Raw genomic sequence first — 22490 nt, 5'->3', positions numbered from 1 at the left:
GTGGGTCCATAGTCAATACATGCAACAACAAGGCCTCTGTGATTAAGGTTATTAATAGGGTTTCTAAGTGTGCGGCTATGCCACTCAAACACCATGAACAGCAGCAGTCAAGCTGAACAGCACGACTCCCAGTGAAGACCGCGCGAACTGCCCCGCCAAGAAATCTTTAGAGGCGTGGTTGTTGCCCCTTGCCTATTGGATAAATCAATTGTACGCGTCACAACATCTAGATGCTGATTGGCTCGACTGAGTGAAACGCATGAGAGCGCCAGAAAAAAATGCTTTAGCGGGTGTTTTTGGTTGGAGCTATTCCTGTTCAGTAATGCAATTCCAACACAAGTAACTTTAGCGGGACAGGAGAAGCTTTACAGCTGGATATTAGAAGAAAGCCCGCTTATTTAAGAAATGAAAGTTATGTTGATTTGAGTTAAACAACGTACCACCAGTAAGTCTGTGCAATTGGAGATACTGTACGTTGGAATTGACAACTTTATATTCTTACGTTACGTAGGAAACGCTGAAGAAGGTGAGTAAATAATAATCACTAACATTAGCTAGCCTAGTTACAGTAAGTTAGATGACAGCCAGCAGGTAAATAATGTAGTTAGGTATTTATGTATTAAGTAAATAGACAAATATGTTTTGTTTATTGATTAACAATGTATATACTATTTGTCTTGCAACCTGTTAGCTTTTAGCTAGCTAAGTGTCACGTTGAATGGATCAGTATTAATACTCAATTTTCCCCAAGAAAATACTTCCCAAGATTGCATCCTTTTTTGCAAAGTGTTTCCATTGTGTACTATAGCTACAATTTAGCTATTTATTGTGTATTCGTCTTGCCATCAGGACTTTACAGTAGCAATATTCACTATTGAACGTGTCAGAATTATATGTGATACTAGATTGTTAGCTAGCTGGAGTCATCAGCTAACGTTAGGTGGGCTAAGGTCTTTGCGCCAAAATCTTCTGACCACTGGTATCTTATGGCCCTGTAATAGATCGATCTATTTGCTGCATTTGGCTATAGCAAAGTAGTGGCTGAAATATAACTGTATGAAACTAAATAATGACCTTTCTGCACAGTTCATAGACAAATGAATATGTTATGGCAAATTGTTTTTCAGATGGAAGTTGAATGTCTAGCTTTGAGAGATCTCACAAGTCCAAAAAAGAGCAAAGTAGACATGGAGGAAGTTGGAGGCAGAAATGATCAGAAGGTATGTTTTGATTCCAAGTCAAATGAACCCTTCAATTCCTTATTATTTATTATTCCTTATTGAAGAGACACTCAGAAACAATCTTCAGAGTCAATTCCTCCTTTTGTGAATTTGTGGCACCGTTATATGACATGCCTGGAGTGTCTTGAAATAAGATTCTTTCTCACATGAACTAAATCGATCAATCAAATTGATTTATAAATCCCTTTTTTACATCAGCCGATGTCACAAAGTGCTGTACAGAAACCCAGCCTAAAACCCCAAACAGTAAGCAATGTAGATGTAGAAGCACGGTGGCTAGGAAAAACTCCCTAGGCCAGAACCTAGGAAGAAACCTAGAGAGGAACCAGGCTATGAGGGGTGGCCAGTCCTCTTCTGGCTGTGCCGGGTGGAGATTATAACAGAACATGGCCAAGATGTTCAAAGGTTCATAGAAGACCAGCAGGGTCAGATAATAATAATCAGTGGTTGTCGAGGGTGCAACAGATCATCACCTCAGGAGTAAATGTCAGTTGGCTTTTCATAGCCAATCATTCAGAGTTAGAGACAGCAGGTGCGGTAGAGAGAGAGTCCAAAACAGCAGGTCTGGGACAAGGTAGCACGTCCGGTGAACTGGTCAGGGTTCCATAGCCGCAGGAATAACAGTTGAAAGTGGAGCAGCAGCATGACCAGGTGGACTGGAGACAGCAAGGAGTCATCAGGCCAGGTAGTCCTGAGGCATGGTTCTAGGGCTCAGGTCCTCCGAGAGAAGAGAGAGAGAAAAAGAGAGGCAGAATTAGAGGGAGCATACTTAAATTCACATAGGGCACTGGATAAGACATGAGAAATACTCCAGATAACAGACTATAACAGGATATAACCCCACCCACTTTGCCAAGGCACAGCCCCCACACCACTAGAGGGATGTCTTCAACCTACTACCCTGAGACAAGGCAGAGTATAGCCCACGAAGATCTCCAACCCGGACAGGGAGATCACGTCAGTGACTCAAGTGACGCACCCTTCCTAGGGACGGCATGGAAGAGCACCAGTAAGCCAGTGACTCAGCCCCTGTAATAGGGTTAAAGGCAGAGAATCCTAGTGGCGAGAGAGGAACCGGCCAGGCAGAGACAGCAAGGGTGGTTCGTTGCTCCAGCCTTTCCGTTCACCTTCACACCCCTGGGCCAGACTACACTCAATCATAGGACCTACTGAACAGATGAGTCTTCAATAAAGACTTAAAGGTCGAGACCGAGTCTGCGTCTCTCACATGGGTAGGCAGACCATTCCATAAAAATGTTGCTCTATAGGAGAAAGCCCGGCCTCCAGCTGTTTGCTTAGAAATTCTAGGGACAGTAAGGAGGCCTGTGTCTTGTGACTGTAGCGTACGTGTAGGTATGTACGGCAGGACCACGTCGGAAAGATAGGTAGGAGCAAGCCCATGTAATGCTTTGTAGGTTAGCAGTAAAACCTTGAAATCAGCCCTAGCCTTAAAAGGAAGCCAGTGTAGAGAGGCTAGCACTGGAGTAATATGATTTTTAAAAATTGGTTCTAGTCAAGATTCTAGCAGCCGTGCTTAGCACTAACTGAAGTTTATGTAGTGCTTTATCCGGGTAGCTGGAAAGTAGAGCATTGCAGTAGTCTTAATCTAGAACTGACAAAAGCATGGATACATTTTTCTGCATCCTTTCTGGACTGAAAGTTTCGGATTTTTGCAATGTTACGTAGATGGAAGAAAGCTGTCCTTGAAATATTCTTGATATGTTCATCAAAAGAGAAATCAGGGTCCAGAGTAACACCGAGGTCCTTCAGTTTTATTTGAGATGACTGTACAACCATCAAGATTAATTGTCAGAACCAACAGAAGATCTATTTGTTAATTGTGACCTAGAACTAGCATCTCTGTTTTGTCCGAGTTTAAAAGTAAAACATTTGCCACCATCCACTTCTTTATGTCTGAAACAAAGGCTTCCAGAGAGGGCAATTTTGGGGCTTCACCATGTTTCATCAAAATGTACAGCTGTGTATCGTCCGCATAGCAGTGAAAGTTAACATTATGTTTCCGAATTACATCACCAAGAGGTAAAATATGTAGTGAAAACAATAGTGGTCCTAAAACAGAACCTTGAGGAACACCGAAATTTACAGTTGATTTGTCAGAAGACAAACCATCCACATAGACCAACTGATATCTTTCCAACAGATAAGATCTAAACCAGGCCAGAACTTGTCCTTGTAGACCAATTTGGTTTCCAAATCTCTCCAAAAGAATGGTGATCGATGGTATCAAAAGCAGCACTAAGGTCTAGGAGCACGAGGACAGATGCAGAGCCTTGGTCTGACGCCATTAAAAGGTCATTTACCACCTTCACGAGTGCAGTCTCAGTGCTATGAGGGGGTATGAAACCAGACTGAAGTGTTTCGTATACATTGTCTGTCTTCAGGAAGGCAGTGAGTCGCTGTGCAACAGCGTTTTCTTAAATTTGAGAGAGGAATGGGAGATTCGATATAAGACGATTTTAGTTTTTTATATTTTCTGGGTCAAGGTTTGGCTTTTTCATGAGAGGCTTTCTTACTGCCACTTTTAGTGAGTTTGGTGTGCAGACTCAGGACAACTGAGCTTTGGAGAAATACACAGATTTAAAGTCCATAATTTGCTTTCTAATGATCATTATCTTTTTGTCAAAGAAGTTCATGAAATTATCACTGCTGAAGTGAAAGCCATCCTCTCTTGGGGAATGCTGCTTTTTAGTTAGCTTTGCGACAGTATTAAATATTTTTGTGGGATTGTTCTTCTCCTCAATTAAGTTGTAAAAATAGGATGATCGAGCAGCAGTGAGGGAGTCGGAAGACTAGGAAGACTCGGAAGACTTCCAGTTTGGTGTAGCGCCATTTCGGTTACAATTTTCTGGAAGCTTGCTTCAGGGCTCAGGTATTTTCAGTATACCAGGGAGCTAGTTTCTTATGACATGTTTTTTGTTTTTAGGGGTGCGACAGCATCTAGGGTATTACGCAAGATTACATTTAGTTCCTCAGTTAGGTGGTTAACCGATTTTTATACTCTGACGTCCTTGGGTAGGTGGAGGGAGCCTGGAAGAGCATCTAGGAATCTTTTGGTTGTCTGAGAGTTTATAGCACGGCTTTTGATGATCCTTGGTTGGGGTCTGAGCATATTATTTGTTACGATTGCAAACGTAATAAAATGGTGGTCCGATAGTCCAGGATTATGAGGAAAAACATTAAGATCCACAATATTTATTCCACTAGGTCCAGAGTATGAATGTGGCAGTGAGTAGGTCCGGAGACATGTTGGACAAAACCCATTGAGTCGATGATGGCTCCGAAAGCCTTTTGGAGTGGGTCTGTGGGCTTTTCCATGCGAATATTAAAGTCACCAAAAATGTTAATATTATCTGCCGTGATTACAAGGTCCGATAGGAACTCAGTGAGGAACGCTGTATATGGCCCAGGAGGCCTATAAACAGTAGCTGTAAAAAGTGATTGAGTAGGCTGCATAGATTTCATGACTAGAAGCTCAAAGGACGAAAACTCATTTTTTTGAGGTTTTTTTTTGTAAATTGAAATTTGCTATCGTAAATGTTAGCAAAACCTCCGCCTTTGCGGGATGCGCAGGGATATGGTCACTAGTGTAACCAGGAGGAGAGGCCTCATTTAACACAGTAAATTCATCAGGCTTAAGCCATGTTTCAGTCAGGCCAATCACATCAAGATTATGATCAGTGATTAGTTCATTGATTATAACTGCCTTGGAAGTGAGGGATCTAACATTAAGTAACCCTATTTTGAGATGTGAGATATCACAATCTTTTTCAATAATGACAGGAACGGAGGATGTCTTTATTCCAGTGAGATTGCTAAGGCGAACACCGCCACGTTTAGTTTTGCCCAACCTAGATCAAGGCACAGACACAGTCTCAATGGGGATAGCTGAGCTGAATACACTGACTGTGCTGGTGGCAGACTCCACTAAGCTGGCAGGCTGGCTAACAGCCTGCTGCCTGGCCTGCACCCCATCTCATTGTGGAGCTACAGGAGTTAGAGCCCTGGGGAGAACTGGTTGAAAGTTTCTGTTGGCTGAATGAGCGACACCGGTTGAGCATTCCTACAGCATTTCCTTCCAGAAGCCATGAGAAAATTGTCCGGCTGCGGGGACCGTGCGAGGGGATTTATACTAACGTTACTATCTGTACTTATTGGTGACACAGACGCTGTTTCATCCTTTCCTACACTGACATTACCCTTGCCCAACGATTGCGTCTGAAGTTGGGCTTGCAGCACGACTATCATCACCATAAGGCGATTGTTGTCCTGTATATTATGAGTACATCGACTGCAATTAGAGGGCATCATGTTAATGTTACTACTTAGCTTCGGCTGGTGGAGGTCCTGTAGAACCATGTCCAGATAAAGCGTCCGGGGTGGAAAAAGTTGAATGAAAAAAGTTGAGCGAGGGGGGGAGTGTGTGTGTGTGTGTGTGTAATAAACGGTAATTAAAAAGTAAAAACCGTCGATAGTTATGCTTACGTTATTTATAATAAGTAGATCCGTCTACAAATGCACCACATTTCATATCACTCCGCCCCACTTAATCAAAGTTCATAACATTGTGCTCCTTCACAGGAGAACAGATGTGTAGAGCGAAGAAGAACCATCCCTCACAAGATGGACACCACTGCCACCATGCTGCTGTATGGCAGTAAGCCTCCCACCCCGGAACACCTCCATAGCACCCCTGTTAAGCCTTCTGAGCGGGGGGCACCTCCCCATGCGGACCCCTGGACCCCCACTGCCAACCTCAGGATGCTCATCAGTGCTGCCAGCCCTGACATCCGCGACAGAGAAATGAAGAAGGTGCTGTTTAGGCCCATTGAGAATGAGAGAGCAGTGGAGGAGGTGGATGGCCCGTGCCAGGTACCCTTTGACCACTCACCAACTGCACCCCAAATGGCACCCTGGCTCTGGTCAACACTAGTCACCTGTATAGGGAATAGGATGCCATTTGGGACACTGTCACTGACCTCCTATACTGAATTGATGGTGATGGCCGCCTTTGGGCAAGCATTTAGTATTGTGTTATGGGTAATTTGTATGGATTGAGGTTAGCGAAGGTTATGCCAGAAACTGCTGATATGTTATCTTGAATATACAGTGACATTATCATCCTACTGTTGGATTTTATTATCATCCTCTAACTAATGGATTTATAGATGCTGAAATCTTAAAAGTATCATGCTGTAGTAAATTCTTACAATTCTAGACTCAATTACTTTCTTGACAATGCTTTGTCTCTCTGATCAGTTTGATGTGGTGGACGAGGAGGAGGAAGAGGGGGAAAGGAAGCCCAGCAGGAAGCAGAAGAGCCTGGGCCTGCTGTGCCAGAAGTTCCTGGCCCTGTATCCGGACTATCCAACCTCTGACACCATCAGTATCTCATTGGATGAGGTGTCTACAAGCCTGGGTAAGAGCCAATGAATCCAGAGAGGGAGATTACAGCTACACCTGGGTCATGTTCATCAGGGCAAGCGATGTAAAATGTTTTGCAAATGTTTCAACAGTCCCTCCCTGTTTCAGTCCGTTAAATAATAAATGCCATTTAGCAGACGCTTTTATCTGAAGCAACTTAGTCATGCGTGCTGACATTATTATACATATGGGCAGTACCGAGAATCGATCCCACTACCCTTGTGTTATAAGCATCATGCTCTCTCAACTCAGCTACAAATGACCCGCTGTCTTCCGTTTTATGACTAATGAACACGACCCGGCTCAGGGAGGCTGCCATAATTGGTAACCGCACAGAAAGGAAGACAATAATGGAAATAGCTCATAAAACGGATATTACATTAGCTATGTGAAATATCACGCACTATTGGATTTTGGAAACGGTTGCTATGGATACCTTCACGCAGAGTCCTCGTATCCCACTGTACCTTCCAGAATAGCACCAGGTTGTAGTATAAACCACTGCACCTTCCAGAATAGCACCAGGTTGTAGTATAAACCACTGTACCTTCCAGAATAGCACCAGGTTGTAGTATAAACCACTGTACCTTCCAGAATAGCACCAGGTTGTAGTATAAACCACTGCACCTTCCAGAATAGCACCAGGTTGTAGTATAAACCACTGTACCTTCCAGAATAGCACCAGGTTGTAGTATAAACCACTGTACCTTCCAGAATAGCACCAGGTTGTAGTATAAACCACTGTACCTTCCAGAATAGCACCAGGTTGTAGTATAAACCACTGTACCTTCCAGAATAGCACCAGGTTGTAGTATAAACCACTGTACCTTCCAGAATAGCACCAGGTTGTAGTATAAACCACTGTACCTTCCAGAATAGCACCAGGTTGTAGTATAAACCACTGTACCTTCCAGAATAGCACCAGGTTGTAGTATAAACCACTGTACCTTCCAGAATAGCACCAGGTTGTAGTATAAACCACTGCACCTTCCAGAATAGCACCAGGTTGTAGTATAAACCACTGCACCTTCCAGAATAGCACCAGGTTGTAGTATAAACCACTGCACCTTCCAGAATAGCACCAGGTTGTAGTATAAACCACTGTACCTTCCAGAATAGCACCAGGTTGTAGTATAAACCAAGTAATGTCTGAGACTATGAGGAAAGTCAAGATGCAGCCAGACATGATCTACTGCATCATTAAATCCTGTTGAGGTACCTTAGTTAGAGCTTTGTTCGATAATCAGCTCACATAACAGAACACTGAAATCATGTTGCTGACCCCTGTCTGACCTGTCCCCGGTGTCTGTCTGTCTTTAGGGGTGGAGCGGCGGCGGATCTACGACATCGTAAACGTCCTGGAGTCTCTGATGATCGTGGGGCGCGTGGCTAAGAACCAGTACGTGTGGTACGGGCGGCGCCGCCTGGGGTCCACCCTGGCCGAGCTGCAGGGGATGGGCAGGCAGCAGCGCTACCACATGCACATGGAGCAGGCCGGGGAGGGCGGTCACAGAGAGGGAGCCACCACACACACCCCAGAGGAGGGAGGGGAAGGAGACTCCAGCTGTGGTGAGAGCAGAGTAGGGGGAAATTGCCCCTAGACGCTGACCTTGGGTTAGTTTTACGTTGTCCTAAAGGGACAATCTGCGATTGCTACATCAGGGGCGGCTGATGGACACAGGGTTGAATTATAATTTGGGATGTGTGACTGAAGCTAGAAGTTTGGTGTCAATTATGCATGTATGTCAATGGGAGATTTGGAGTGCCTTCAATGCTCCGTGTGCAACTTAAGTTTGGATTTGTTTGGATGGTTAATGGTTGAGGTTAGGATTGGGGGGGCTTCTCACAACAGGTAACGGATCACTTCTACCCTGTGTCGTTATTAGTCAAACAGTCTGGTTAATTAACTTCAGCGGGTGTTTGGAGATTACTAGTTAATATGTGCCACATCAGAAGCTCAGCCGACAAGCTTCGCTTCTGTCGCCATTCCTCTGCTGTCATCTCCCAGTTGTATTAGTGATCCATCACATTGACGAGGAGCGCTTGGTCATCACACACAGTAACACAAAGAATCCCATCAGCCTTGATAAACCCGTGAGGCCCTGCCCCCTACCCTCGTCTCCATGACGATGAGGAATGCTTTCACTGACTTGGGCTTAAAGGCAAATTATTAAAAACATTTATTTAACCTTTATTTAACTAGGCAAGTTAGTTAAGAACAAATTATTATTTACAATGACGGCTACCCCGGCCAAACCCGGATGACGCTGGGCTGTGTGTTTCAACGTGGCTAATTAGGTAGCTGCATGTAGCTAGCTAACAGAATCCAAAGCTACTGTTCCCTAGAGAGGCAGTGGTTGCCAGGGATCTGGCGTCCCCTCCTGCAGAACACTAGGCCTGCCACTTCCCGTCATAAAGTGTCCCTTTGGTGTCACCCCCAGGGAGAGGAGGGCAGAGTCACTTTCTCTCTCTGAATAAGGAACGTTGTCGTTCGTTTTATGGTTCTGTTTGACAAGACCGCCTGTTTGACAGGTAACTCAGGTCTTGAATCAAATTTCCATCGTTCTCTGTAACATGGACCATAAAGTATTATTATTATTATTATAGGAGGAGCGTGTGACATGCTGTAGGTCAGATTCAAACCCATGCTGACACTGGTATGTAACTGCTGTCGGCAGCCCTAGGCACTAGACCATACAAGCCACTGCAACATCCTATTCATTACTGCACACCATCGAAAAACGTTTTGCAACGGAAAAGCGAAAACAAGTTCAGGTAGTTCCCTCCCTGTTTCTGTCCATTTTCTTCCGTTTGCCACTTAGTGAATAGGACCCAGTATTCCCTTTAGCTTTGTTCTGCTTGTCTGTTTGCAGCGGCCGCCAGCACGAGGAAAGACAAGTCCCTACGCATCATGAGTCAGAAGTTTGTCATGCTCTTCCTGGTGTCCAGGACCCAGACGGTCACTCTGGACGTGGCCGCCAAAATCCTCATCGAGGAAAGCCAGGACCCCGCCAGCCACAGCAAGTACAAAAGTAAGCAGCCTATTTACCTACATAGTGCACGACTTTTGACCAGAGCTCATAGGGATCTTGAAGGTTTTGCCGTGCAGTCAAAGAGCCTCTGACACAACATCAAGTCCAGGTAGGCCCTACCTGTTTGTCAATTTCTTCCCTTTGATTTGATTTTATTTGGATCTCTTTTAGTCCCCATTTGGACTAATCTTCCAAGAGTCCTTGAACATTAAAATACAATTTGTATACGAACACATTTTCACATATAACACACTATTACAAACATACATAATATACTAACATAATGAACCAATAAATACTCAATCTAAAAAATATTGATTCTTCATCTACTGTAATCCCACAACATTTCTGTGTATTATATTTAAATCGTTTTAAAATAATGTTTCAATTTATATATTGAAAGGTTTCTAGTTTACTCAGTTAATTTATTCCATTTCTTTATTGCTCTAAATCAAAATGTTGTTTTGCCTATTTCTCTTTTCTGTCTGGATAACGCATAGATGGTGGACAATCTATTCCTAGTATTTACTGAATGTCTGTCTCTTACCAACTGATTACCGTTGTGAATTGTACTTGGCCGTTTTAAATGATGTATATTATGAAATAAAATAAGCATGTTTTTTTCAATTATCTTGTCGATTGATGACCAACCAAGAACATTGGGCATGACTGCAACAGAAGAACCATACCTCCACCGTAAAACAATCCTTGCTGCTTTATTCTGTGCAATCTGCAGCCTCCTAACTTCACTTAATGATGCATTTCCCCAGACCACAGAACAGTAGTTCACCTGACTCTCAATTAAAGCTTGTGTTATTTGCATAAGAATTTTTCCTGATAAATATTTAGCTATCCTTCTGATTATGCATGCTGTTTTAATATTTTTTTTTACATAGATGAGTTATTTGAGATGACCATGATAAGCAGTTGTCTAGCTGCACTCCTAATAGTTTGGTTTCTGCCACTTCTTCAATTTGTACTCCTCCCATACTTAATTGTATCCCATGCTGTTTTGGCATTTTCCTAGTGGAATAGACCAACATAACTTTGGTTTTCTTGGTGTTTAAAACAAGTTTGTTCTGGCAAACCCACTCCCTGATATTCTCCAAATCTCCTTGTAAAGCTTGCTGTACCTGTTGAACCGATTGTCTTGCTGCATAAATTGTAGTATCATCTGCAAATATAGTAGCTTGATGTTCAGTTAAGGTATATATTAAATAAAGAAGTGGCCCAAGGCAGCTGCCCTGAGGTATTCCACAGTTTAACACACGAGGGGAAGAAAATGAACCATTGATATAGGTGGACTGTTTCCTGTCAGTTAGATATGACTGTACCCAATTCAATGCTACCTCCTTAAAACCATAATGCATTAATTTTGTAAATTTATTTCATGATCCACTAAATCAAATGCTGCACTGAAATCTAAAAATAGTACACCCACAAACTTGCCATTATCCATAGCATTGAGCCACTGGTCAGTCATGTCAACCAATGCAGTGGTAGTGGAATGGTTTTTGCGATAAGCATGCTGATTGGCTGTAATCAGATCATTATTTTCCATGTTCTCCCATATTTGTCTACTCGCAATACCCTCCAATATCTTACTGAGTGTAATGATCACAACCTGTCCACCCAATAGCTGCAGGTTGAGTTTCCCCTAGTACAGGCCTAGGATCAACTTCCCCTCTAATAATCCTAACCTTAAACATTAGTGGGGAAGATGCAAAACTGACCCAAGATCAGCGTCTAGGGGCAACGTCACTGTACACCACAGATACACCCAGACATCCCTCCCATTGGCCTTTTTACTGTGGTGTTAGATCAAAATGATTCATCTGATTAGAATCTGTCTTCAGCTAAGGTTCGGCGGCTGTATGACATCGCCAACGTCCTGACGAGTCTGGGATTGATCAAGAAGGTCCACGTCCGGGAGGAGAGGGGGAGGAAGCCTGCGTTCAAATGGATCGGCCCGGCAGACTTCCACAGCAGCCGTGGTAAGATTGAATTGAAATGATTTGGGTAGTGAATAATACAGCCAGATTTGGATCCCCAGAGGACAGCACTTAAAAGCATTCATTAAAACACCTTTCACAGTGGTCCTCGGTGGTAAAACAAATAACATCACTCCCATATTGGTTCAGAAGGGCATCAGCTCAGTACTTCATAGGGAGACTATCTATTAAACAATATTACAGTAAATGGAAATGGATTCATTATACATTTATAATGGAACTCTTCACTACTACTAAAACTAATCATTAACCTGTCTACTGACCAAGACTAACACGCTCTGGGATGAATTTCTCCTAGGCACAGATCTAGGATCAGCTTCCTCTCCTCCTATCCTATCCTAGCCTTAACTATTAGTGTGGAAAATGTTAAACTGACCCAAGATCAGTGTCTAGGGGAAACTTCACCCTACTCCTACTGACACACAGAACTCACTGACCATTCTGTTTTTCAACAGAGGACTCTGAGGCTGTGGCGGCCATCGCTCTTCCGGAGGCCATCGCTCTTCCGGGCGGCAGGAAACAGAAGCTGGCACGCCATGCCTCCTTCAGTGTGGTGCCCACCTCCGTGGCCAACCAACGCCGCGTCAACTCGGCGCCCAGCAGCCCACGCAGAGAGGTCACGGGTAAGGAGTCAGGACAGACGGCTCACATCACAACTGGTTCCCAATGACTCAGTGGGTTAGAGCACATAGCTGTCAACTGTCAACCAACTACTAATCTGTTGATATGCTAGGGTTACAGGTCGGGTTCAGACTTAGGTTAGGGTTACAGGTCGGGTTCAGACTTAGGTTAGGTTAGGGTTACAGGTAGGGTTCAGACTTAGGTTAGGTTAGGGTTACAGGTAGGGTTCAGACTTAGGATAAGGTTAGGGTTACAGGTCGGGTTCAGGGTTAGGTTAGGGTTACAGGTCGGGTTCAGACTTAGATTAGGTTGGGGTTACAGGTAGGGTTCAGACTTAGGTTAGGTTAGGGTTACAGGTAGGGTTCAGACTTAGGTTAGGTTAGGGTTACAGGTAGGGTTCAGACTTAGGTTAGGTTAGGGTTACAGGTAGGGTTCAGACTTAGGTTAGGTTAGGGTTACAGGTAGGGTTCAGACTTAGGTTAGGTTAGGGTTACAGGTAGGGTTCAGACTTAGGTTAGGTTAGGGTTACAGGTAGGGTTCAGACTTAGGTTAGGTTAGGGCAAGCAGCTAGTTAGCTGAACATCTACCAAACGTCTATTTGGGACCATTCAAATAAAGTAATACTTATAAATGTAATTAACTCACGTCTTCCTCGGTTCTGTCCAGGTCTGCTTCCCCAGTCAGTGGACTATTCCAGAAGGTGTGTGAGCAACAGCGCGGTGTGCCGGCTGCAGTTTGGAACCACTGTTACAGGGTAAGTAGAACACACACGGAAGGAGGCTCACTCACACTCACACACACACACACCAAACCCCCCCAGGCTGCTACGAATCTTGTTCCTAATCACGCCATCACTTTTCATACGCCATCCAGTGGTAATAACCTTAGATTTACTGCAAACAATCTTCAACTTCTGTGTTGCATTTCATGATCTATTACACTGATGGCCAGCCGGTTGCCAAGGACTAGCTTGTTGGTTGAATGTAATGACACATCAGGTCCACTGGAATACTACAGGGCTGCCATGTGAATAAAATACTTTTGACCAGAGCCCTATGGGAGCCCTATGTGCCCTGGTCAAAAGTAGTGCACTATATAGTGAATAGGAGGCCATTTGAGACACGTCCTATGTGGTGATTTAGTTGGAGCTCAGGAACAGGAAACTGGGCCCTTAGAGGAAGTGATGCGTGTAAATGACCAGCCCCAGAGGCTCCGACTTGGAGTTGTTAATAGGCCTGGCTGAAACTCTCCGCAAACTGTTATTGGTCCACGTCTCACAGTTCATTTCATTTCTAAAAGGTGGTTTTCGTAATGGTTGGCTTTGAGTTTTTACTCTTACCCTGGTGTTTGTTTAGGCTGGGTTTGACATGTTTTACATGAGTTGGCTGCAGTGTCTCCTGGTCCTCTCGGTTTCTGACCATTTCTACTAGGGATGTGGTGGCTATTTCACCGGTGCCCAAGCCACAGCCGTCTCAAGGCTGTTGCTGCTCTAACTGTTTTTGGAGTGGGGGGGAGGAGGGGAGGAGTCGAGTAAAGGTTGCTGGTTCCAAACTGCTGAAAGGGAGTTTTTTTGTTGTTGTATTTTTTACAATTGAAATCTTGTCTGGCTAATGCACCGTCACCACTGTCTTGTGTTTCTGGCAAAAAATATAATTTAAGGATTTTACTACTATATGTTTCTACATTCTAATGTCCCGTCTTTTTTTATAAACAGTATAATGCAGGGGTGTGAAACTCAGTTCTTAGAGGACCATGTCCGATTAAGACCTAGAGAGTTCCTAACTAATTCATATCATTCATTGGAGCGAAGACCTGCAGATACTCGGCCCCTCCAGGAAATGAATTTGACAGCCCTGCTACAGAGCATTTGCTTGGAGAGAATGACAGAAACATATGTCTAAGTTGGTTCCTCTCTGTCTTTGCAGTGTCTCCCACCCCAGCGGCAGACTTCAGAGCCCCACCCACAGTGACGGCAACTCCCTGTTCTGCTCCCCGGGCCTAGCCCCCCTGGCTGTGCCCGTCCACCCAGAGGGTTCATACGTGGGACCCCTGTCCCCACAACCCCCAGCATTCTCCCCCCGTCCCCACCACATGGCCTATCTACCCAGCCTGTCCCAGGCCTCGGTGGTCATGCTGTACGGAGGTCCGGCGGCGCAGGATGGGCTTGACCGCTTGACCCCGGAAGTTCAAAGGTCACCGGGGTCAGGGTCCAGAGAGAGCATCCTGGGGAAGAGGAAGAAGGATGGAGGAGTGGAAGAGAAGAGGGAGTCGCCTGAGACGGAGCTATCTGAAAAGGTGAGTTTGTGGAGAAAACGTGAAATCCACAGATGTACTGTGGATCTCTGATTGACCATAAGCCTGACACGCTTCAAGTAGTCGGTGTCCATATTTCCACACTGTACCTAGGATCAACTCTGACCTTAGATCACTGTAGATCATCCTCCTCCTGCTAGACTAATCACAGTAATGTATGATCCATATTTAAAGGGGAAGTTCAGTGTTTTACTACATAACGATAGAGGGTTCATCACCCTGAAAGTTGTGAAAAACTAAACTTCCCCTTTTAATTAGAAGCGTGGTGATTTGAGTGACGCTTCATACTGTAACGTCTCAGGCCCAGATTCAATCAGATCAAGCGTTAACCGGCGATAGTGGACACCCTCATAGCTGATGTTTTGGCGGTGTCGGAGGTGGAACTGCGTTGGAGCTGGCAAATCGGTGAGCCGCCACACCGTCCCACTCACGTTAAAGTTCAGAAGGAGAAAGTGTAGGCTACATAGACATAATGAGGAGTTCTATCAGTGTTCAATCTTGTAAACGTGGCTGCATGGGATTCTCATAATGCGACTCCGTGCAGCCAATGGCAATGTCCGCTTTAGGTATAATGACGTGAGCTGCTTGTGGATTTGACAGCTCTAACGCAGTTCCACCTCAGACACCACCAAAACAATCTCTATGCCAATGTCACATAAAGCAGATCTGATTGAATAGAACCCTCAGTCTTAATAACGCTGCTTGGTTTCCAAGGTGACCAGTACACTCTTTATGCATTGTTAATAATGAGCTTCCCAATGATGCCCTTTTGTTATTTATAAGAGTGACTCACACACTGATACGACTGCTGGGAAGTCACACACACACACATAGAACTGCCTGTCTGCCTGGACACTCCAGTTAGACCCACTCTAACGATCACAGTCACAGTACATAACCTTGTTCTCTGTTGGTTTCATTCAACATGTGTACTGGAAGTATCTGTGTCGCTTCCTATATGGCACCCTATTTGCTATATAGTGCACTACTTTAGACCAGGGCATTTAGGGAATAGGGTGCCACTTGGGACTTAGTCCTGATCTTGTGAGGGGGTGGATTACCAAATTGTTTGTTTACGTTCGGTAATGTTTTCTCCAAGGAGGGGAGTTTCATTTTCCTCCACGGCTGTGTCCCAAATGACACCCTGTTCCCTATGGGCCCTGACCAAAAGTAGTGCACTATATAGGGAATAGGGTGCCATTTGAGAGGCAGCCCATGATTTTGTGAGGTTCATTACATGTGAAGGTGAAAGACATAACTCAGAAGAATGTGCTGTTTATGTTCAGAGATCTCTTCATAATGAAAAGATGTTTCCTCCAAAGTTGCTTAGCAACATTATACTGATTGATTAGAATCGAGAGCTTCTGATGATGATATGAAGACATTGAAGTAATAGAGGACATTATGATATGAAGACATTGAAGTAGTAGAGGACAGTATGATATGAAGACATTGAAGTAGTAGAGGACATTATGATATGAAGACATTGAAGTAGTAGAGGACATTATGATATGAAGACATTGAAGTAGTAGAGGACAGTATGATATGAAGACATTGAAGTAGTAGAGGACAGTATGAAGACATTGAAGTAGTAGAGGACATTATGATATGAAGACATTGAAGTAGTAGAGGACAGTATGATATGAAGACATTGAAGTAGTAGAGGACAGTATGAAGACATTGAAGTAGTAGAGGACAGTATGAAGACATTGAAGTAGTAGAGGACAGTATGATATGAAGACATTGAAGTAGTAGAGGACAGTATGAAGACATTGAAGTAGTAGAGGACAGTATGAAGACATTGAAGTAGTAGAGGACAGTATGAAGACATTGAAGTAGTAGAGGACAACATTATTTCAGTATATTTCATCATCATACATTCTGTGATTTAATTCAGAAAATGCAGAAAATCTGGTTAATGATTCCCGAAAGCGAAGCATTGAATTAAAATCTGAATCACTGCATGCTCACTGACTAGGATAAAATATTCCAAGTTGTAATTAAACACAATGGCATTATCGTTTTGGTGATGTATGGGATATTTGTACAAAACCCCAGACTATTAATCTCAGCCTCTCACTTCTATTCAAATTGAGGAGCTAGAGAAGTCATGGTAGGTGTGCTCAAATCCACACAGTATTTCTTACCTACCAGTAAGTCTAGTACATTCACCTGAAGCAGTCACAACATCCTCTGCAGAGTAAGCATAGCATTTCACATTACTTATGCTTGAAAAATTAGCAAAACAGAGATATTATTTTTGTAGATGAGCCATGCAATTTCATGGCTCATTATTTGAGAAGGAAATATGATCAAAGCTCATCGTAAATGAATTATGGGATGCACCAGGGAGCGCTGCAGCATTGGGCTGTGGGAGGGTCATATTAAAAACTGAAGAATAGGAGCTGATCGTGGACTACAGGAAAAGGCGGGCCGAACAGGCCCCCATTAACTGTAGTGTAGTGGGTCAAGAGCTTCAAGTGCCTTGGTGTCCACGTCACCAACAAACTATCATGGTCCGAACACACCAAGACAGTCGTGAACACCTTTTCCTCCTCAGGAGACTGAAAAGATTTGGCATGGGTCCCCAGATCCTCAAAAAGTTCTACAGCTGCACCATCGAGAGCATCCTGACCGGTTGCATCACCGCCTGGTATGGCAACTGCTCGGCATCTGACCGTAAGGCGCTACAGAGGGTAGTGTGTACGGCCCAGTATATCACTGGGGCCAAGCTTCCTGCCATCCAGAACCTATATACTTGGCGGTGTCAGAGGAAAGCCCCAAAAATTGTCAGAGACTCCAGTCACCCAAGTCATAGACTGTTTTCTCTGCTACCGCACAGCAAGCTGTACCGGAGCGCCAAGTATAAGACCAAAAGGCTTCTTAACAGCTTCTACCCCCAAGCCATAAGACTGCTCAACAATTAATCAAATGGCCACAGGACTATTTACATTGACCCCCCCCCCTTTTGTACGCTGCTGCTACTTGCTGTTTATTATCTATGCATAGTCACTTCACCCCCACCTACATGTACAAATGACCTGGACTAACCTGTACCCCCGGACATTGACTAGGGAACCGGGACCCCCTGTATATAGCCTCGTTATTGTTATTTTATTCTTCTTCTTGAACTGCACTGTTGGTTAAGGGCTTGTAAGTAAGCATTTGACAGTAAGGTCTACACTTGTTGTACTCGACGCATGTGACAAATAAAGTTTGATTTGATCTTCCTTTTCACACGCATCAGGCTCCAGGGGGAAGTTTCCCTACTCTTTGGAAAAAAGGTGCCATCTAGAACCTTATAGGGTTCTGCGGGCTATACCCGTACAGAGAGTTCTACCGGGAACCAAAAAGGGTTCTAACGAGAACAAAAAAAGGGTTCTACCGGGAACCAAAAAGGGTTCTCCTATGGGGACCGCTGAAGAACCCTTTTGTAACCCTTTTTTCTAAGAGTGTAGGTACATTTCTAGGATCAGCTTCCCCTCCCTCAATTCTAACCTTAATTATTAGTGGGGAAAATACAAAACTGACCCAAGATCAGTGTCTAGGGGAAACTTCACCCTACTCCTCTCAACATGTCCCTTGTTTTTCTTTTCCTAGAGGAGTGTGGAGGGAAGGAGTGTGGAGGGAAACAGCTTGCAGATGACCACCAGCCTAAGGACCAGCTCCCTAGGGCACCCAGGGGGACTAGCCAGGGAAGAGGCCCCATTGAGAGTCCTCAGAGACGGGGAGGTGGGCAGACCGAGCCCCCACAACAACCTGGTCCAGCCTTCACACTACCTCTATGTGCCTAACTCTGCAGGTATGCTATGTTAAAAACAACTCGGTGCCAGTCAGTCAGTGTTGCTCAGTTAATGTCTCTCATTATCCACACTACCATCATTTTGTTGTATGCGTGTCTGAAACATGACCTTCGACTCTGTGCCAGGATGGATATTGGACTGTACAGGTAGTGCTGATAGACTTGTTGTAAGGTCTACTTAGGAGCAGTGTCCTTAACGTAGTGACCTCAGTCACATGTAGGGATTTCTAGTCTTTTGAGGATAAAAGCATTGTGAGTGATGATCACACCTATTTTTCTAGATGTTCTTCTGATTTCTGGCTGCACCTCGTCTCCTGTTGGTTGAAGCGATGTCCACTCCCCCTCCTAGTGCACTAAATAGGGAATAGGGTGCCATTTTTCACAGATGACTCATCCTCACTCGCCCCTCTCCCCTCCAGGTCTCAACTTCCTCCTCTCTGCTGGTCAGACGACAGGCGGCCTGACTCTACCTGCTGGCACCCTGCCCTATGTCCTCGTGTCCTCCTCCACCCTCTCCCCCTACCTGCGCATGGCCAACAGGGGCGATGCCAATCTCAATTTCAACATGTCCGCCATGATGTCCCCTGCCTGCTTCGTGATGGGATCCGCCGGGCCCTACGCCGTGGCCCCGGAGTTCAGTGGGGTGGCAGTGGCGCCGGCCCTCTCCTGTCCAGAGCAGCACAGGCTGTTCTCCAGTCCAGAGTCCTTCATCCAGACAGAGACACAGGTGAGACAGGCAGGAAGACAGGCAGGCAGGCAGGAAGACAGGCAGGCAGGCAGGAAGACAGGCAGGCAGGAAGACCGACAGACAGACAGTGCCTTAACCACTTCACATGGGTCAGATTATATTTGGAAAGCAGTTAAATCCAGTCACATGATGTATGAACTTTTGTGTAGCAGACAAACACTGGAAATGCCACCGTCAAGCTACGTTTATCCTGTTTAACTACTCCACAGTAGTTCAGTTTTTGTTTGCTTTAAAAAGATTATCCCCGAAAAGGAAAATATAGCTTTTTCCACCTCGGTAGAGTTCATGAATCTTTTGGTCGTTAAAAGACAATTAAACTCCCCAACATAGCTCTGATGACGTCGTCGCTCTGATGACGTCGTCGCTCTGTGCCTCGAATAGACACTTCTCAGACTCCGGGTGCATCCCAACTTGGATTCCCTATAGCTATAACTCACTACTTTTGACCAGAGCCCATAGGACTTTTGTCTAAAGTAGTGCATTTTGTAGGGAATAGGGTACCATTTGGGACACAGACTCCCTCGTTAGACTTTCGGCGCCAAACGAAGGGACATTATTAATGATTGGACGAGCCAACGTGTACATCCGTAACAAAGGAATCAGCCATGTACACGGTCTCCCATTCCTGCTATGCACTCCCTCTCCTAACATTGATGGAATGAAGACTGATACAAGTGGTCCGTTTCCAAATTGAGGTTGTTCTCTTGCTCTGCTTAGAAATGCATAGCTGTGTTTCGCAGTGGCCCCGTTCAAGCTGAAATGTATCCTTCGCTGGAAAACGTTGTTTCTTAGAATTGAATTGAGTGGTATTTTATAAGGCTGGTATTTGGAAGAGGGGTGAGGGGTAGATGGAATACTGTCACAGTGATACTCTACTGCCAGAGTTGATTATTCATCTGGAGTGAGATGCTCGGCAGATGCAGCGTTCCTTAAACTGTGTGGTTTCAGGGCCTCACTCTTGTCTCTCCTCCACAGACACCACAGACTCCCAAGGAGGCGACAGCTGGCGGTGGCTCCAAGGCCTTCTTCCAGACGCCGGGGACCCTGGGAACGGCCACCACAAACCCCGTGGCCCGCCGACGAGGCTCCGCCCAGAGGAGGCTGGACATCGGCCAACCACTGACCAATTAGAAGTCTGGGGACCTTTAGAGTGGGCGTGGCTGTTAGTTATAACCTGAAAGGCTGCCTAGTGGCCCGAGAGGAATGGACAAACGTTGCTCTCCGGCTAAACGTGCTCTGACTGCGCTAGCTTTGGCTTTACTCCCCACGCACTGACTCTCAGGGTATCTTTTCTGTATGACCTAACTGTTGCTTTCATACCACTGGTGCTTCGCCTTATTACTAGTGAATGAATGCTAGTCTATACGATACCTCCTTTAAGTGCCTCATCATGTAGGGGGAAGTTGCCCCTAGACTGATTTTGGGCCAGTTTGCATTTTCCCCACTAATGGTTAAGGTTAGGACTGGGGGAAGCTGATCGTAGGGGAAACTTCACCCTCGAGTTTCTAATGATTGGACTGTAGGACACCGATAAGTATCAGAGGACTCAGGGAAGCAGTGTTTTGTTTTAGTGCCCTCCTGTGGTGGGAGTTACGTACCACTCATATTTATTTTTGTAGTCCATCTTCCATAGAAAGATTGAGCTACTTGGTAATCGCTCCACCCATGACTTTATCATATCCCAACGTTATTTATATATTAGCTAATATATCTGTTGAGTATTGGGACTGTTGAGTAACAATTCTGATGATGATACTCCACTTTTAGCACTAAGTATTTAAGGATATACGTCTGATTTTTGAGAGTTTCGCTGGCTCCGTAGGGATCCGTAGGAAAGGGAAAGCAGTTGATCAGGTGAATGATATCTGTGGAAAGGTTTCCCATGATGACACATTTCAGAAACTGGTGTTGGTAATAAGTCACGATGTGGAAGAGATATCGATATGTTTACGGCTTCTCGGTTGCACTTCTAGCGTGTAACTGACCTGGCTCTGAGAGGTTTAAAAACACTGGTTTTCACTGTGCAAATTAGGTCTTAACTTAAAGGAAACTTCACCCAAAAACTATCTTTTGCTATGTGTTTCATTAGTCCATTGTTGATGTAGTCCAAAAATGTTTTGGGTGGAGTTTTCCTTTAAGCAGTCACAGCAACACATTGGTGAGCTTAAGGCCTACAAAATGGCTGCCAGGGTTTTTGGTACAAAGACTGGCATCTTGGCCACTCCAAAGGGTTATGTATTTTTACAACACTAATATGGTTTACAGGTTTACAATTGTTGGGCTTTAAGGATGACACCAAATACCAGCATAGCTCTCTGTCAATGTGCTTACGCCACCGCATGCAAGGTGAAAACGAAATGTGAAATGATTTGATGATGTTACGAGATACTTGAATTACTTAGTTATCCAGCGGTATATACTGGAGACTAGAGTGAAATATCAAAGTACTGTATTTAATGCATTAAATGACGTGCATTAGAGTTTGGCCTCTGGAATATTTGGGGGAGTAATTGAGGAAAAGTTACATTACACCAAAGGGTGCTGATCATCTACTTGAACTGTAGAACACCGGAGGTTGGTGGCACCTTAATTAAGGAGGACGGGCTCATGGTAATGACTGGAGCGGAATCAGTGGAATAGTATCAAATGGTTTCCACACACATGGTTTCCAGGTGTTTGTTGCCATTCCTTTTACTCCGTTCCTGCCATTATTATGAGCCGTCCTCCCCTCAACAGCCTCCACTGCTGTAGATGTTGTTCATGTACAGAAATCTTTTTTTAACTAGTAATTATTTTTGTATATTGTATTCATATGTTTTTAATTATTACTTCAAAACCTTGAAATGTTTAATTTAATGCTGCTTCTTATCATAAAATAATAATTGCACTGCTAGTTTCTGTAGTTCTGTCCGCTGCTTTGTAGGAAACCTTTTGTAACATTACAACACGTTGTTATTTTCACGGTGCTTACTACTAGCTGTATGTATGTTATGGGACAAACAGTTTCTTTCTCTAGACATCCACAACCTTTGTAATAAAAAAGTGAAAATGTCCAGCTGCGTTTTGTGTTGTCTTCATAGAAATGCAAGTGATATGAGCAACTCGTATTTCTCACAGGTAAATCTAGTGTTGTACATCTAGCTCTGAGCAATGACACTTCGTTTTGTCAAATTACAACATATTTAGCCACAGGTTGTTGTACTACACAATATAGTGAATAAGGCACTGGCACTTGGCTGCCATTGAAGGAACTGACCAATAGATGGCAGTAGATCACTC

The 22490-nt window shown here is 44.4% G+C and overlaps 1 protein-coding gene across 2 annotated transcripts; it reads left to right on the top strand.

Annotated features, from left to right (window-relative positions):
- Positions 1 to 256: 256 nt before the first annotated feature.
- On the top strand, positions 257 to 22266 carry LOC115199159 (transcription factor E2F7). 2 transcript variants are annotated; one of them, XM_029761775.1, is made up of 13 exons: positions 257 to 526; positions 1128 to 1220; positions 5841 to 6131; positions 6519 to 6678; positions 8004 to 8252; positions 9557 to 9715; positions 11572 to 11709; positions 12183 to 12350; positions 13015 to 13102; positions 14274 to 14643; positions 18262 to 18463; positions 18883 to 19190; positions 20187 to 22266. In XM_029761775.1, exons 2-13 carry the CDS (start codon positions 1128 to 1130, stop codon positions 20340 to 20342), a joined length of 2382 nt encoding a protein of 793 aa, XP_029617635.1. In that variant the 5' UTR covers positions 257 to 526; the 3' UTR covers positions 20343 to 22266. The 2 variants fall into 2 exon arrangements, with proteins under 2 accessions (XP_029617635.1, XP_029617636.1); XM_029761776.1 differs by lacking the exon at positions 20187 to 22266 and having other exon boundaries at positions 18264 to 18463; positions 18883 to 18968.
- Positions 22267 to 22490: the final 224 nt, after the last annotated feature.

The sequence above is a fragment of the Salmo trutta genome, chromosome 8 (assembly GCF_901001165.1).
Source record: "Salmo trutta chromosome 8, fSalTru1.1, whole genome shotgun sequence".
NCBI lineage: Eukaryota > Metazoa > Chordata > Actinopteri > Salmoniformes > Salmonidae > Salmo > Salmo trutta.
This window is presented reverse-complemented; position numbering and strand designations above follow the sequence as displayed.